Source organism: Tauraco erythrolophus, chromosome 2 (assembly GCF_009769465.1).
Source record: "Tauraco erythrolophus isolate bTauEry1 chromosome 2, bTauEry1.pri, whole genome shotgun sequence".
In the NCBI taxonomy this organism is placed as follows: Eukaryota; Metazoa; Chordata; class Aves; order Musophagiformes; family Musophagidae; genus Tauraco; species Tauraco erythrolophus.
The window spans coordinates 35,261,734-35,279,581 of NC_141466.1; the positions used below are offsets into that span (position 1 = coordinate 35,261,734).

Below are 17,848 nucleotides of genomic sequence, written 5' to 3' on the forward strand. Positions count from 1 at the left end.
CTCTTCCTACCATTTGATCCTTTGTTACTGTTCTGGAAGCAGTGTAGAAGCCCTGTTGATTTTTATTTGTTTATAAACTGGCTTAAAAATTAAGTGTTCTTTCCACTCCTCCAAATCCGCAGCAACCTTTTCTAACTTTGCAGAAAGTCTGTAGTTGTTTTTTGGCTTACTGTGGAAGCGTGCTGTGACTGGAGGTTGTTCCTTAAAGCAAAGAAGAACATAAACCTGCAAAGGAACTTCACATTAGACCCAGAGACTCATTTGATGTGAGCAGCTATGATGTAGTTTCATCTCTTATGAAAGAGGTTATATGTTTTAGTAACAATTAGTGAACTCCGTTTTTTTGCTAGTTTTAGAAAGTATTTGTAGCATACCATTGTTGTGATCATTAGAACCTAAATTTCAGTTTTCATATTTGAATGTTGCTTGTATCTAATTTTTATTTGTTCCATCCATTTAAGCAGAGTAGTTCTCTTCCTGCTAAAGGTCTTTTTGTATGGGCATACGAGATAGTCCTCTTTCGTTAGTGTCCATGTGAGGAAGCTGAGCAGTTAGGTTCTCCATTATCATGATGAGTGGAAACATTTCTCTGTAGCAGTTCCGCTTAGAATTTACTTACCTTGAATGTGAGAAGCAAAAATTATGTGTATTGCTTTGAAAGAGTTTGTTCTTATCGTTGTCTGTTTGTCTAGCATGTATGTGGTTTCTCTTTCTCTTCTGGATATACTTCTGGTGTATTTGAGGATTATAGTTTTCTTTTTGTTGTTGCATTATATCTGATGCATTGCAATTAATACGCAGTGATCTTTCTCCCCGTGTTTCCAACTAATTGCCTCAGTCCCTTAATCGGAAGGACGGGAGAGAATGTTGTCTACCTCAGGCTAGTAAAGGCTTAGTTCGCTGACTTTTTAAACAGTGCTGATGACTTCTGTTGGACAGTGTGATAGAAGTGCATAGTATTATTGTGTGTAGACTGAGTTTCATTATTTTTCCTGGCAGTGTGTTAGTAAGTTAGTTCTAATAATTTTACTAGATTCATGGCCTATTGCATTTAGTCCTGTTGGCTTTTAATTGCTTCAGTTGATATCATTTGTGCTGTATCCCAAATCTGTTCTCAGTGGATGATTTCCTATTGATCATTTCATCAATGGGCTCTTATTTTTTCTGTACTCACTAACAGAAAGGCCTGGCTTGAAGACCTTCACTGAATAGCATCCTTTTAGCTCTGTGTGCCTTTCCAAAACCAATAACTGTTATCCTTTCCATAGCCAGTTTACCTACTCTACATTTCTTCTACTAACCACAATCAGTTCCATTTGAGCTAAGGTTTCAGTGCCATATCATGGCTGTGAAATCTTGCTAGGTTGAATGAATTATATTTTCTTGATATTAAAAAAATGAGTTATTTTACTGAAAAAAGTCTAAGTTTGTCTGATACTCTCTACTCTATTAATTTTCATTTTACTTGTGGGTTCTTTTTTTCCTCTCATGTCTTTTATTTAAAAACTACATTTTAAGTCTTTCATACTATCTAATGGTAACAGGTCAGAAAGGCTTATTTCTGAGCTCACTCTCTCTGTAGGTGGTACTACTTGCATACAACAAATTATTTTTCTGGATCTTAAGACGTGTTCCTTTGTGTGCTACTTTCACAGCTCTGTTCTCCCTGGTTTGGGGGAGAACAACAAGCTCTCTTCAAAACGGAGAGTAAAAGAGTAGCTTCCCTTTTTCATTCTCTTATTTCATCAACATTCTTTTGGGATGTACCAGTGTCCATCTGTTTTCTTGCTAGTGTGAATATGGGCAAATAGAGTAATTCTTAGGGTTGAGACTAAAAGTAATCTTAACTTAGTCCTCATTGTGTAGCATCACTGGTTCTTCCCTGTTTGTGGCAGAAGAATCCTTGCTACTTGCTTTGCTAGCAGCGGTGTCTTAACATGTTCAGTCTTAGCAGCCCTTTTTTGGGACGCCTCTTAATTGACCAGTACTTTTTCTGTTCTCATGAGCGATCTCTTCCCTTCGCCGTTGGTATCCTTTTATTCAGCAGGGGAAGGTTTCAGACAGAGTAAACGCTTCATCTTCTTTGGGATACAGTCTTAATATAGTTCTTGCATCTTTGAATTAAAAGGGATGGAGTGGGGAGAAAGCAGCTTCCTTCTTGCTGGAGTCCTTTATCTACTTGCTGAAGCTTACAGCTTCACTGATTTGCTACAGGTTTCCCCTTTTTAACATCTAGTTTTCTGTTCCAAATGACCAACTCCTCTATGTTTACTTTATTACTGAAGAAATTTCATTGTAATGTCCTTTATTAATCCCAAAGTATTTTAGTTTAAAAGAATTCTACTGGGTGGCACAGTCTGGCAGGCTTTGCTTTTCAATTTGTAGAAGTAATTATATCTTGGAAGCTTATCCCCAACAGTAATTTTTGTTCTTATATGAAGAATCTTTATTTCCAAGTAATTGTACATCAGATTTGAGGGATTGTACTAAAAGGTCTTACTGCTGTCCTTTCCAAAGCACTTTTTAAACCAGATTCTGGCCACATTTAGAGTAAAAAACTATTTGCACTGTCTTTTCCTTTTCTTAAGAAGGGAATGTCTTCCAGCTAACACTCTAATTCCAGGGAATTTCTTGAAAATGGTCCATCCAATCCATTTCTTGCTGACAAGGATTAAAAAAAACCCCATCATTTTAGTAGTCTGTTTTTTTTTTTTTTCTCTTCTGTATCTTATTTTTCCTCTCACCATGGTTAGCAAATAGTTCTGCCCACAACATGCCTTGTTTTCCTTGTAAGACAAAGTCTTAGGCTCTAGGAGAACCCTGAAATTCTATTTTTCAAGGACTTGAATGTTAGGAAACTTGGTACTTTGATGTTTCCTTTGTTGGAGGAAGAGAGAGGAAACAAGAATCTCTTAAGTTTTCCTTTTCCAGGTTTTTGCTATACATCTACAAGGCTTATTCTTGGGCCAAAGTTCTTTATTCTTTCCACCTACTTCCCCAAACTGTCTGCCTTTAATCTGGTGAGCTTTCTATATACAAAAAGCAGCACAAAGTTGTAGTTTTGCTTTGATTGTTGCATCTTGCTTAGCCTAAATTAATTCTGTATTCCTAGCTGTTGTGATGTCAGTGTCACTCGCTTGAAGCTCTGTTTTTATTTTCCATCTCTTTCTGTAGGATACTTCCATTCATCTCTTCTGGAAGAATGAGCAAAATAGAACATAAAACGTGCATTGGTTTATGTTCCTCTTTTGTTAATCCGGAAACACATTTGACTTTTACGGAAAGTACTTGTAGTAAGAAAGACCTTTATCAAATACCTGAAAGCACCAGTAATAGTTGTAGCAGCCTTTACCATCGGGGGTGCGTGCAGGGATGTGGGTATGGATGTGTCCTGAGACCATGGGCAAAAGATTTAGACTTCTTGCCCTTGTCTCAGCCTGTAAGATAGCGAGAACAGTATGTACCTCACAGGTTTTCAATGCTTGGTTCCTTAACTTTTTAAAATCATGCTGATGGCCTCTGGAAGGTGCTACAGAAGTGCATAGTGTTACTGCCTGCAGGCTGAATAATACTGTTTTTTCTGGCAGTATATAGGCCTGCCATAGTTAGGGAAAGAATTTTGTTTGGTGTCTCTTTAAAGAAAATGCAAAAGTGCTTTGCTGGGGAGAATAGAAAGGGGCTTTCTGAAGAGGTGCTGAAGACATGAAAATTCAGAGTGGTGATTGGTCACCTCTGCTTGATTGACAGGTTGCAGGGAAAAACAAAAACCCATTTGTTCTGGCTTAATGGAACTGGAAAACAGAAAATGAGTATCAGGTAAAAATTCCTTTTTTAAAATCTTTGCAGTTCTCCTTTAAAAAGTGGAGTTTTTACACAAATCTATACCTCCCCCACTCCAATAAATTAGGAGTAGGAATTACAGAAACAGGCAGTTGCTAAGTTGTGTAATGTGGGTTGTCCATGTCAGTGCGTTTTCTAGCAGGCAGGTGTTCCGAAACACCACAGCAGCCAATGCTACTGGGCTAGCTTAGCAGAAAGGCAGAGGATGGAAAGGGTGTAGTGACTAAGCCCTGAACTGGACCCAGCTCTCTGGTTAGGCTCATTAGCAGGACATTCAAGGGGAAGCTTTTATTTTCACTTCCTATGCTGTGCCTGCTTTGTGGATAAACTCTGTCAGTTTCTACTGCTATCAATTTGGCATCTTTCACGAGCATTATTACAAAATTCACTGAAAAGTGAATAGCTAAAAAGTAAAGTATGTTTTAAAGTAACTTCCATCTAGTGGTATACTGTCTTACAGATTTTATAATAAATTTCAACAACAGCACCACAGTTTTGAGAATCATAATTGAACAATTATTTATTTCTGGTAACTTAATTATTGTGTATGTTGATGTATTTCAGATTGAAGGACAAGGACATGGTGCAGTTTTTGACTGCAAGTGCTCTCCTGATGGACAGCATTTTGCATGTACTGATTCACACGGTCACCTTCTGATTTTTGGCTTTGGTTCCAGTAGCAAATATGACAAGGTACAGTGCAAGATGAAAATCAAAATGTTTGTCTGTGTTAAATGCATTCATGCAAACTTTCCTTCAGAGCTTCATTTCAAGAGGGTGTATCTAAATGCAATTTTGAGCCATTAATATGGAATGTTTCAGATTCCTCTTGACATTGAGCTTTCTTTCATTGTCTTTCTTTAAACTATGGAAGCATGCTATTAAGCTACTGCTTACATGGGAAGTTAAAAATAATTAAAAAAAAAATAAATATTACCAAGTCACTGTCTACTCTAAGTGACGAGGTTACAGGTGTCTACTAGTGGGTCCACATGGATAATGTGAATAAACTCAGTGGAATTGATAACAGTTAAACATTTTGCTTTAAATATTTTTCTGGTTCCTAACAAAGACCCCAAAAAAATCGGGGGGGAGGTATAATAGAACTAATTCCTGCTTTCTGTGTTTAAATGTTGCATAGCCTGGGAGACAGTTATTTTTAATAAACTATATGTTCCAGTGATACAATTTCATGTGTGCTAATGAAGTTCTGCTGTTGTGGATTCCTTGATGCTTACACAGCGATGTTCCACTGTTACTGTGTGGTTAAAATATTACATCTTTATTCTAATGTCACAGTCTACATTGTGTATTCTAAGTGTGGGTGTCTTGCCACAGACCCTCATGACTGTAAAGATATGTGGTGTTTGTTTTTTTTTTTTTCTCTGTGGATGAACATGCACTATGAACCATACAGGTTACCTAGTTTGAAGTGCTTACAAGGTCCTAGTTCTTCCTTTACCACCCGAGGAAGAGATGAGGTGTGTCTCTTCTCCTTCTCTCCTTCTTTCTAAGACTTAAGGAAACGTATCTGCTCCAGGATTTTCATTTCTGCTTCTGGTAGCTGATACTTGAAGGTTGTTGGTGGAGTGCTGGCTTCTGGATCTCACCTCCTGCTTTGGACCTTTGGACTCAGGCTGTGCTTGAGAACATTTTGGCAAACAGCTACGCAGAGAGATCCGAAGGAGGGAGAGCAAAAGGCATTTTAATCTCTGTCTTGTAAGGCACTACATTCTTTCTGTAGTCATCCAGTTCTTATTTTGATGCTAATTACAGCAACATTTGCATATTGGGGATTTTTTTTTTCTCCTTGTCTCTCAACTGTGATTTGGAGTACTCAGTACTTGGATGCTGTTGCTGTCTCAGCGATTATTAGCTGTGCATTTCACCTTCCATTCCAAAGAAGACAAAAGAGCAGAGACACCACAAGCAAGGAAAACCAGGATTAACAGATCATTTTCAAGGTCTTTGCCTTTCAGAGTTCTTACTCTTCCAAATTTTAAAGCCTGTTGTAATAGAAACATTTTTCTCACGTTGTCCATGGTTTATTTTTCCCTCCAGTCATTTTGGAGCTGTATAGTCCTCTGCTACTCAGAAGTGTTGGAAATGAAATTGAAACCGAGAGCCTTTGTCTTTGCTGTGATAAACCAGGAGTTTCCTTTACACTGCCATTTGAGAACTTACCTCGTGAGGAATTAGATCTCTTTGAAGAATGAAAACAATTGCTTTTCACTTCTTGAATTCTACAGGCCCTTTGTTCTCTTGGGGGTTTTTGCTGCAGCCTCTGAGAAAAGATTATGTATAAAATTTTTCATTTATTGAGTGATTTAAAACGATCCTCCCCAGCTGTTACTGTGCCGGTAGTAATCTTGGCATTCTTGACCGTAGAAGAAATGGGAGCAAATAGCACTTACATTTGTTACGTCTTTAATCTTAGTCTTCAACTCTCAGAAGACTTGGCTTGGAAGTTTCCAATCTCTTTCTTGTCTGGTTCCATATCCTTTCATTTTTGTCTGACCCGAGTTATGGAAAAATGCAGCTACAAATAGGTAGGTGCTGGAGATTAGGTGTTGTTCTTTCTGTCCTATCTGTCCCTCAGATACTGGGAGAGGGTTCAGACATCTTGTGAGAATATGCTCTGGTAGGACCTGCATTTTTTTGACTTTAAAGTGGTTTCCATCCATCTTGGAGAATGATTTTTACAGAAGGAAGGAGTGTGGTAACCTGTCCTACACTTCTGAATTGTGCTCAGGATGATGATTATAGCTGAGGGGTAGTATTAGCTCTGCTGAGAGAGCAAGGTCTTGGTTTTCCACATGTATGTCTTTTCATACTATGTTCAGGAAGTATCTGTGTTTCTTAGTTGACTGGAACCACTGTCCAGACCATTTTTTGTCCCAGTGTGATCTTGGCCATGATGAAGGCGATGGGGTGTTTTTTGGTTTTGTTTTTTTTTGGGGATTTTTTTTGGGGGGGTGGATTTTTTTGGATGATACATGTTTTTGCGGAGTAAGGGGAGAATACATTTGCTGCTTTTTGGGGCTCCTTTGTTATTTGATCCAGTTAAGGGAACCTTGAGCCAATCTCAACTGAGATTTCTGAGTGTGTGAAGATCGTTGGAGATGAGCTGACCTCACTGTCACCAGGGCACGTGTGGGTCAGAAGTTCTTGCTTAGGTGGAAACTTCTCCCGGAATGCCTAACTGTCCTAAAGCATAAAGTGCCTTTCTGTTGATTTTATGTCTTGGATTGGACGAGATCTCGGAGCTTTCTAAGGCTTTTGTTCCTGTGGACTGCCCAGACAACAGTTCTTTGTTGCAAGTTGACAGCTCCTGTTCATGGATTGGTGCAGTAGTGGGGAAAATCTCTTTGCATTTGTATAGGTGCCCATTTGGAGAATTGAGCGTTCTGAATGTGTAGGGTAGTTACTGAAGGAAAGTCTATTTGTGGAGCTCTGGCCTTGTGGAAAGCTTCTGTGCTCAAACCCAAGCTGGGTTTGTGAAGTCATATGCACAGGAGACTCACATGTCCTAATGGTGATGTAGTATTCTTACTGTCATGAATTTGATCTCTAAGAGTAAGTCAAGAAATAGATCTGATATTAGTACTTTTAACTGATTGTCTGCAGAACGTAGCCATTTAAGATTCTCTGAAACATCTAATTCTTCTGATTTTTCTCAGGACTTGGAATAGGCTGAGGATAAGATTGTTGCTGTGGGTTCCAGTGTTCTACCTGTGAGTTGGTCTAAGCCTGGATTCTCCATGAAATGCCATTCTTATCACATGGAGTAGAAAATTATTGTTTACTCTCTCTACCATACTCTATTGTTTACTCTCTGTACCATACAGAGTAAACAGAAGGGTAGTTGCAAGGAAGTCTCTCATGGTTTTGCACCAGAGACTATTCTGGTAGAGGTCACTGAATCTAAGGAAGGATTTTCAGATCTTCCCTTTGCCTGCAAAACCTGGGATGCAGACAACACAGTACAGCCAAGTCACAGCACACTAAAACTCACAGTCTGTATGGTCATGCCACTGGAATCTCTTATTTCCCAGTGAGGGAACTACTTGATAGGAAAACTTCCACTAGGTGCAAGTACTGGATACTCTGACGATTCTAGAGAAAATTGTAAGTCCTCCTAGAGGACCTATATTTTTATCAGATTGAGCTATTAGACCTGAAGGAACAAAGTTGTTAAGCAGGCCTTGATTCTGTCAGTCAGACACATGAAAGTACTTGGATCTGTCTCATTTAGCCTCTGTTAAATTAACACATAATCTGGCAACAAGACTTTATCCAGGCAGGGCCGCTTACTGCAGCGGGATGTTACCTTGTCCATATGCACTTTGTAATGGTAACCTTTTGTGAATCCCTGAGGTAAATTCTTTGCTGTTGCATCTTTCCATACATCTTTCCAATTTCTTCCTATTGTTACTTTTCTGAATTTTTGTGGGATCCAGATCTCATGATCCCTATGATTTTTTTGATTATTATTATTTTTTTTAATCCACCTCATGTGGATGCATGTAGGCACTTTCTGATATTGTAATTGAAAGATGTTTGTCATTGTCCTTCCTTGTCTTCTCACTTTAAGGACAGGAGACATTTCTCATTGAGAGTCCAGACCTCTGAGTAGATGTTATAACCTCTGCCTTACTGATTTCTACATAATAAGTTACTGGAATCTATGTTATGAGTTGGTCATGATAGAGCATGCTCTTCAGAAAACAGAGTATATTCTATGACAACTTAGGCATTCCTCTGTCTGTGGTCAAATATCTGTCACACCTAAGACAAGAGTTTTTTTGGAGATCTCTCTGCCTAGAGTCAATTGTTTAATCATTTCTGTACTGTACTGGAAATCTGATTTGTGTGAATGATGATTTTATGATTTTATTTTTACTTGATCGAAGTTTAAACTGCCTAGGTGAACTGCCAAGGGGTTTTCTTGCCAGTAGTTAGTGTTGGGATGTGTGCTACACACATCAACTTGTCTTCTGTTCTCTCTTCCCCTTGCCATTCGATATCTTTCTGATTGCACGACACTGAGATGCATGTGCGAGTGAGGGATGGAGCATAAGCCTTTTTATGTACTACTTGAACAAAAGAATTCCTCAGTCTTGAGTGTCTGTGGAAAGTCATCTAGAATAAATTGCAAGCAGGTGGACTGAAATAAAAAAGAAAACTTTGAGCCTGAAGAATTCAAGTTTAGATCAGCTTTATTTTATCTACTGGAACTTTTTCACTTATCTAGCATTATAATAGGAATATATATGTTTGGCTGCTGGTGTTAAAATATTTGGCAATGACGTGATATGTTAAATATTTTCATATTCCTCCTCTTCCTACACCATAGCTCATAAGTCTGTGACGCAGTTTTCAGTATCAGGATATATATTCATATATTCAAGAGTATAGAAGAAAATTTGTGAACTATTTAATATGTCCATGCTGTGTTTGGTCAAATGTGTTCAAGTTGTTAAATATTGCCCCATTCCCCTGTTCTTTAAATGCTCTTCACCCTCAAATATGTGGATTAGTCTCCTTGCACTATAATACAGAAAAGGAGTACTGGGGGGGAAAAAAAATCATGGAGTCATTAAATTTTCCCCCTTTAAACTGAGATAAACAGATCAGCTTATAAGCTTGGTTTTGCAAAAGTGACCATGAGTAATATTGTTAAAAATACTTTTGGCAGTTATCTTCTGTATGCTTTTTTTAATAGGTTCTTTAAAAAAAATTACGCAATGACTTTGTTTACAGATAGCAGATCAGATGTTCTTTCATAGTGATTATCGGCCCCTTATCCGTGATGCCAACAACTTTGTCCTGGATGAACAGACACAGCAGGCTCCACATCTTATGCCTCCCCCATTTTTGGTTGATGTGGATGGCAACCCTCATCCTGCAAGGTATCAAAGACTAGTTCCCGGTCGTGAGAACTGCAGGGAGGAACAGCTTATTCCTCAGATGGGAGTAACATCTTCAGGTATGGAAAATTTCACTTCACTACACAGTAGCCTATCTAGTTACCTCCAGGTGTTCTATTCTTTCCCTTTCACTTCGTCCTCTTTCTTCATTTCTGGGCATAGTAGTTCACATAGTGTGGAATAATTGCAGTGTCCTTGGCATGGATTGCTTGTGACAATTTCACTTACGGTATTGCCATCGATCAAGTCAATACTAGTTGATGGTATGATGCCAGTTAGCTTGGAACAGTGCATGATGCTGAGTAAGCTTGCAGTGTTCATCTCTTCGGGGTAAGATTTCCTACTTCAGAAAACCTAGGAAATAGACTCATCTTCCACAGATCGGTTGGAACAGTTAACGCCTACAAGAAGAGAAAAATGAGAGGATACCTGAAACACGCAAAATCCTCGCCCTCTTTAGATGAAGACAGTCATTCAACTTAAGCTTTGATGGTTTGGTTAGAGAATTCTCAAGGCTCAATGAGGATACAAAATCTAGGAGTTCTTCAAAAGTTGTATTGTCCATGGACACATCATGGGAGGAACGTGCATATTTTGGGCCAATGGCTGGCTGTTGGAAACTGCCTAAATGTGGTCCACATGGGTAGGAATATAAAAATGATGCCTGCTCGTTAAGTGTCACTAATTGGGTATTGGTATGAATGAGCAGTGACTGGTGAAAGTAGCTTTACATGTTTTCAAGATAAGCATTGTTAAGTATGTGGATATTCTTGGAAATACAGGAAAACTGACTGCCTGTAAATAGTGGCTTATATGTACTTCATACTTAAGCCTGTGGTGTGTCAGACATTCCAGAAAGGTTAACTGACAGTCTTGTTACCAAAAGATCTCTTTATCCTCATTTGTAGACCTGAGGATTATAAGCTGCTGAATACTTGAATAATAATTTTTAAGGATCATTTCCATCTTTCTTCCAAAATTATAGGAAGAAATGGTACCTGAGAAGCAACTGTAAGAAGGAAAAAAATCCTTTCTGGTGAATGTATGCCATGTTTTATCTTGTAACTTTTTAGCTAGTGGCTTTGAAGCTAAATTGTATTTCCGAGGAAGGATGTGATTTTACTTCGTTGTTACAGTTACAGCATGGATCTATGATGTTCTGAAATTCTCCAAATTTGAAAATGTCCGAGCACATTCTCCAATATAATGCTTTGAAACGAGTCAGACTCTGCACACAGACCCATCAATATTAAATTTAATGGTGTGGCTGCATGACCCATGAATCATGCCTATAGGAAGATGATGTCCATAGCGTTTTGTCTAATAGCCAGAAGCCGTCAACCAGGCTGATAGAGAGCCAGAGAGATTATGGAGAGACAGAAGACATTTTTCTACCACTTTACAGTTTAGCCACAATATATGCAGTCTTAGGCAGAGCTAAACTGTGTTTGGTTTTTTTTATGTGTTCCCTTCCACTAAGGAAGCAGCATTTCTTTCTGAAACTTTATTGTGGGTTTTGATGGATCTCCCTCAGAGCACTGATAATTTATTTTATGTCAAGTTTTCTGTAGGGGCTTGTAAGAGTAGGGTGAATTCAGATAGTCATGCTTGATTTACTGCTCAGATGTATGTGAAGCTCATTTAAACCAGATGTTTCGAAAAAATCAAATATACATCAGTGTCTTTATTATTTCATTTAAAAAAAACCCACCCCTTGCTGTTACTTCCAAAGGCAAAGTCTCACAAGCTAGATACATAAAAAACATTAATTCTGTTTAGGTAGCAGTTTCCTTACTTCAGATCGTTCTTGGATTATTAGTAGTATTTCCCATTGTTTTCAGTAGACAGTATGTCTGCTCATGAGATCACCAAATAAATCTGTCTCACTACATGAGTCAGAAAACATCCAGCTGTGGTTATGCCAGAGCTCATTCCATGATTTCAAGCTTCTGCTGCCTTAGGGAAGTTGACTTCAGCTACAATAAACTTGAAACCCTGAGAGCACTATCTTAAATATTTATGTTCTTTCTGCGTACCATCATCTCCTAAGAGATGGCTGCTTCTACCTAGCCACATAATCAAAGCTTTTCATTTCATGGCACAGTTACTGTAATATCTTGTCTTTGGTCTTGCAAAGTGCGGTTTATACTACGATATCTCTTTGGAATCATGATGGAAAAATAATTTCTGTAGCTTGTTTCTTTGAACGTTGTCATCCCTCATTACAAAGTTTTGCAAATTCTGCTTCTCTTGACCGGAGCTTCCCATCCAACTATTCCGTGTGGGGGTATCTGACTTCCTCTTCAAATCAGTACTGTAATCCTTGCCTTTTTATCTGTACCTCTCTTTATTTTTTGTGACTATTGTATGAAAAGACTTTGTGTTGTTTATGCTTACATGGTGTGAATTTTGCTTGCTACACAGAAACAGTATTATCACCTTGTAATCACTTCTGTGAGAGCTCTCATGTCTTCTAATCAAGAGACCTACCCAAAAGAAAGTTTCTTGGCTGTTTTACATACCAAAGAAAATGAGCATTACTTAACCTGTGTCATCATTATGTCTATATGGAGCTCAATCAAGCGTTTTTTACCACTTGGTGTTCTCCAGTATAGATAATTCTTTGTAATTCAGTTAGACCTTGATGTAGTTCTTGAAGCTTACACTAGTGTTTTGTAATGCATTTGGGGGAGGCTGAGCATGCTCATTGACTGAGCTGACACACAGTTGTATTAAGGTTCTGTGACTTGCTGGCACTGGATCAAATTTAAGCTTTTATTACGAGTGGCATGTGATCATCTTGACCCTGCTCCAGAAAATACAAGGCTCTTAATATATTAGAAAAACAGTTGTCTTGTTTAAAAAGTGGCTGTTACAAAAATATACATTAGCCCATAGTTACCTGTGTGATTACATACTGTACTTGTAAGTTTCAAAGCTAACACTTCGGTAATCTGTTTGTAGGATTTGATTCTTCCAGTCAACATTTGAATGTTTTTCTCTTGTATATTTTACTTCACAGGATTGAATCAAGTTCTTAGTCAACAAGCAAATCAAGAAGTTAGTCCGTTGGATAGCATGATTCAAAGACTTCAGCAAGAGCAGGACCAGAGACGTTCTGGAGAGGCAGGAACCAGTAGCACCAGCCGGATAAGCAGAGGTAGATTACTGCAGATGGGTGTTGTGGCTTTTCTGCTGAAAGAGCTGAGAGCTGGAAAATGTAAATCACATTATTGTGCATGATTTGTTCATTTTGATGAACTACTAGAAAGGAGGTATGGAGCCATAGAAAATAATACAGCCTTGCCATCTTTTTTTACCTTTCTGCAAAATCTCAGGATTCTTAACTCTACAAATTTATCTTTGTTAAAAGCTATAGTCTGCTCACTCAGGGCGTTTGCTGCAGCTGCATTCCCTTAGAAGTAGCTACCCTGCTGTTTAATCTGGAATTTGCTGTCTGCTTGATTGAAATCTGAATTATCTCAAATAGGGAAACAGGAAGAAAAGGAAGAAGCTGCTTGTTTCTCAGTTCAGCTGTTCCATGTTTGTGTTTTGCACTAGATTACAGTTGTTTTCAACACTTAAAAAAAAAATCATGGTTCGTGATCCACCTGAGTAAGAAAGAATAGCTTTGTGGAAAGATGTGAAACAATGTTGAAATTTTGCTACAATGTAGATGTTTGAAGAATCTTGCGTGTGTGCGGTTTTGGGTTTTTTGGGGCGGGGGGAGGGCTGTTTTGTTAGGGTTTTTTTGGTTTTAATCTTTTCACCATTTCAGTTTCTTGTCTGTCAATTTTACAGCTTGAATTCCTAATAATTTCCAGTGTTGTGGCTTCATTTTTTTTGAAGGTAGAAGACTGTTTAAGGAATACACTGATTCAGTGAGATAGATCACCGTTTTATAATACGGATCTAGAGCACAGTAGCAATAGTGAGCTTCGTGTAAATGTTTTCAAAAGCGTTTTTAAAGAAAATCAAACCACTGAATCATTTGCTTCACTTCAGACTGTTGATACATCTGCTTCTTCGAAAAGGAGCATGTTGAAATGTGAATTTTTAAACTGCAGCCCAGTAACTGTTTAAGCAGGTGTGTTGTAGTGTCGTTGTTTAGGCCACTCCAGCAGCTAAACTCCACACAGCCGCTCACTCACCCTCCCCCACCCCCCGAGGATGAGGAAGGGAATTAAAGGAGAAAAGGAAAAGAGACCCGTGGGTTGAGATAAGAACAATTTAATCCTATTACTAATATGAGCAAGAGGCCCGAAAAGAGAGCGAGACAGAGCACTCTCAGAGTCCGAAAGTGAGAGTCTAGGAAGAGCAAAAGCCCTTCTTTCCGTCTGTCCCTCACTTTTATACTGGCCATGATGCTGCCTGATATGGAATACTAATAGGCCAATTTGGCCCTCAATCCTAAGTCTAAGTTCAAATCATAAGGAGAGTCGTGGACCCCCCCTCCCGGCTGTGCTCCCCCCTATCCTGTTGTGCTCCTGCACACTGGCAAGAACACGGCAGCTGAAGAGTCCTTGAGACCTCAGTGCCAACTACAAACATCAGTGCGCTCTCAGCGTTCTTCTCAGAGCAAGTCTCGGACTAAAACCAAAACACGGAGCTCTTCTAGCTGCTAAAAAGAAGAGCTAACTCTGTCCCAGCTGAAACCAGAACATAGTGGTTATAGAAATTGCTGAAATAGTTATATTCAGTTAATATTTGATTTATTTTGAAGTAATAGATTAAGTAAAATTCTTTTTTTCCTTCCATTATCAGTTTTTCTTTTTAAATGCTTCCCTTAGAATTTCAGATCAAGTGCAACTCTCACTTTTTGACTTTTTAGGATCTGTAAGTTCTACCTCAGAAGTACATTCACCACCAAATATAGGATTAAGACGTAGTGGACAAATTGAAGGTGTGCGTCAGATGCATAGCAACGCACCAAGAAGTGAAATAGCCACAGAGCGGGACCTTGTGGCTTGGAGTCGAAGGGTTGTAGTGCCTGAACTGTCTTCTGGTGTGGCCAGGTAAACACAGGCCAAGTTTGCAACGAATTTTAGTTTGGTGAACTTAATTAAGTTGAACCGTTTGGGAATTCACATTGTCATAGAACTATTTGTGTGGTATTTACCTGTTCTGTGGTCTCATATTTCTTATAAAATCAATTTCAGTTTGAAATCAGTTGTTGTTTGCATATCACTTGAAAAATCTTGGGATTATAAAAGTATGGTGAATAAAAATTGACCATTTAACAAATGATGCAGTCATTTAACTTGTATATACAATGGGATCTAGTTACTTCAGTGTTTTCTGACTTGTAGCATAGGATTATGGTATGTTTTAACTCCTTTTATTCCCGCCATTATATGGCATTTTATGACCAGGACACTGACTTAATCTATTAGGTGGCTGAGATGAATTTTAATTTCCAAACTGGAACTTTATTTCATTCAGTAATTAACGCCCATGATGAATACTTATATTAATAAGTCAAACAATCAGTAGCAGCCACAATCAAACATTAACTGCTCTAGCCTTTTTGAAATAAGGTTGAAATCTTACTTTATTCAGAAAGGGTAATTTTGAAGCCGTGTTGTGATTGTAAAGAGAAGAACTACTTTTCAAAGAATGTTGTAAATGTTGAACATTTATACCTTGATTTGGAGTAGATCGTCTCAGTAGTAGTATTTTGCTTTAAATTTAACATCTCGATTTTCTTTTTCAGTAGGCAGGAAGAATGGAGAACAGCAAAAGGAGAAGAGGAAATAAGAGTGTATCGATCAGAAGAGAAAAGAAAACACGTAACTAGTCACATTCAAAGAGAAAACAAAATACCTACTTTCTCTAAGGTAAATAGTCACTTGTACCTTATCGCAGTAAGAAGTGTAAAATTTAACTCAATGCATTTAGGCCACATAAAGCTACATTCCTCTTGTCAGTTTCAAATTTAAAAACCAGGAGTACAGGAATTTTTTTACCTCCCCAGAATGAGGAAGCATGTCTGTCTGTACTGATGTTTCACTATGTTCTGAATAAACAACAGGGACTGCTGTGGGAAGCCATGCGAATCTGCTGTTAGGGACATGATTTGCTGTGGGGAGTCTGTCACTGTTAATCAATACATCCTGCTACTGTTGGCTACTGTTTGACTTTTCTGTGGAAAGGTTTGATTAAAACTCAAGTCACAGTTCTTAACCTTAACACATTTAAATACATCTCCAAATACAGAATTTGGTATTTTCTCTCATGGTATCCTAATAATCATATTGTGGTTTTGTATGGGTTATTTCTAATCATGCTTTTTGCTAGAACTGGAGTACATTTTTCAGGAAAGAGGAAAACAAGATAGATGAAACAGAAGGGAATGGATTGTGTTAAAAATGAAATTGTCATAACCGACTTGATGTTTTCATGTAACTAGCAAAAAAGTCATTCTTGTGCCTTTATGCTGTTAAGAAAATGTGAAGGATGTATATTCTATATTTACAAAAATCACTTTATGTCTTGTTTGTTAGAAACTATTTTTATGTGTGCACCTTACATGCTTATCTATGCTTTTCTAGCTAAATAACCATCTATATTTTGTAATAAAGTAAATTTTGAGTGACTGTAAAGGATTTTTAGGTTTTGTGGTATGCTTATTCTAGATGAGACTGTTTTACACTTAATCAAAAGCCTAGTAAAATACAGGCTTTCAAGAACGCCTGCAAATTGTCCATTGAAAAATAAAAATCACTTACGGGGTTCAAGGTGGAAAAATGAAGAAATGAAATATTAAGAACAAGTATACAAAAGACCGCGCATCTCTTAACTTTATCAGAGTACCATACTTAGTGCCTGTGCTGTTTATTATTCACTTTCTTGGGAAGGAAGGGACCGAGATTGAAAGCAATCTGAAAATTAAGTACATTTCAGATGCTTGGTCATTCTTCTGCGTTTTTTTAGTAATGATGAATTGATTTTATATGCAGTTGCAAGAGTAAATTTGAGATGGACAAATTTCTACTTGATACTAAATTTGAGTGTTCAGTTTTACTTCTTTCATACTCAACCAAAGTTTTTCAAAAGAAGTGAGATGAACAATTCTCCATGCCCAAATGATCCTCTAATCATTTTCAGTTTCTTTACTAAATTTCTTAAATTTTTCTTCAGTTTCTTTCTTGTATTAAAATGGCGTGCACTGCTATCTTAAGAAATAGTACAGATATGCTGATTTCAACACTGCAGTCACAAACTTTAAGTGTGTTTGCCCAAGATACACTGAAAAAGTATTTGTTCACTTTATCTCCAGTTTTTGTACGTAGAGGGAAGAAGCTCTATGCCACTTACGGTTTTGGAGTTGGCTATGGCAGGGCTCATTAATGAAATACCAGGCCATCAGAAATCTTGGAAACAACTATTTTTCTGTCAGGATTAATAGAAAATGGGCCTCACAAATACAGATTTTAACAAAGTTGTTTCTTGTCTTGAGGGGATATATTTTGGTTCTGAATTATAGACTTTCTTTTAGAATCATAGAATGGTTAGGGTTGGAAGGGACCTCAAAGATCGTCTAGTCCCAACCCCCCTGCCATGGACAGGGACACCCTCCACTACACCAGGTTGCCCAAAGCCTCATCCAACCTGGCCTTGAACACTTCCAGGGACGGGGCATCTACAACTTCTCTGGGCAACCTGTTCCAGTGCCTCACCACCCTCTGAGTGAAAAATTTCTTCCTTATATCTGATCTAAATCTACCCTCTTTCAGTTTGAATCCATTGCCCCTTGTCCTATCACTACACGCCCTTGTAAAAAGTCCCTCTCCAGCTTTCCTGTAGGCCCCCTTTAAGTACTGGAGGCTGCTTAGTGTAATTAAACGATTGCACTGCTCAAGAGGTTTTTTTCCCCCTTTTTCTTCAGCTACAGCCTAGTCAAAAAATCTTGATAATGTGAATTTCTACCAGCTTACCCTTAAATTTCTAACTGGGTTAGTTTTCCTAAAATATCACTGGGACACAAAAATAGCAGAGTAGGATAAGTTGGTCCTGCATTTTGGTTTCAGCAATTACTTTTATTACATCTTTGAAACAAAGAAACTTAATATGGGTAT

At 38.1% G+C, this 17,848-nt stretch overlaps 1 protein-coding gene across 3 annotated transcripts in view; it reads left to right on the top strand.

The window, feature by feature from the left end:
- Nucleotides 1-17,848, top strand: part of PHIP (PHIP subunit of CUL4-Ring ligase complex) — a 120,232-nt gene that overhangs the window by 57,309 nt on the left and 45,075 nt on the right. For 2 of the 3 annotated variants that reach the window (XM_086631346.1, XM_086631347.1), the window contains 5 exons: nucleotides 4,405-4,533; nucleotides 9,604-9,829; nucleotides 12,793-12,930; nucleotides 14,602-14,785; nucleotides 15,484-15,607. In XM_086631346.1, coding sequence (XP_086487472.1) covers nucleotides 4,405-4,533; nucleotides 9,604-9,829; nucleotides 12,793-12,930; nucleotides 14,602-14,785; nucleotides 15,484-15,607 — 801 coding nt within the window. The remainder of the gene's footprint in view (nucleotides 1-4,404; nucleotides 4,534-9,603; nucleotides 9,830-12,792; nucleotides 12,931-14,601; nucleotides 14,786-15,483; nucleotides 15,608-17,848) is intronic. The other variant, XM_086631348.1, reaches the window with a different exon arrangement.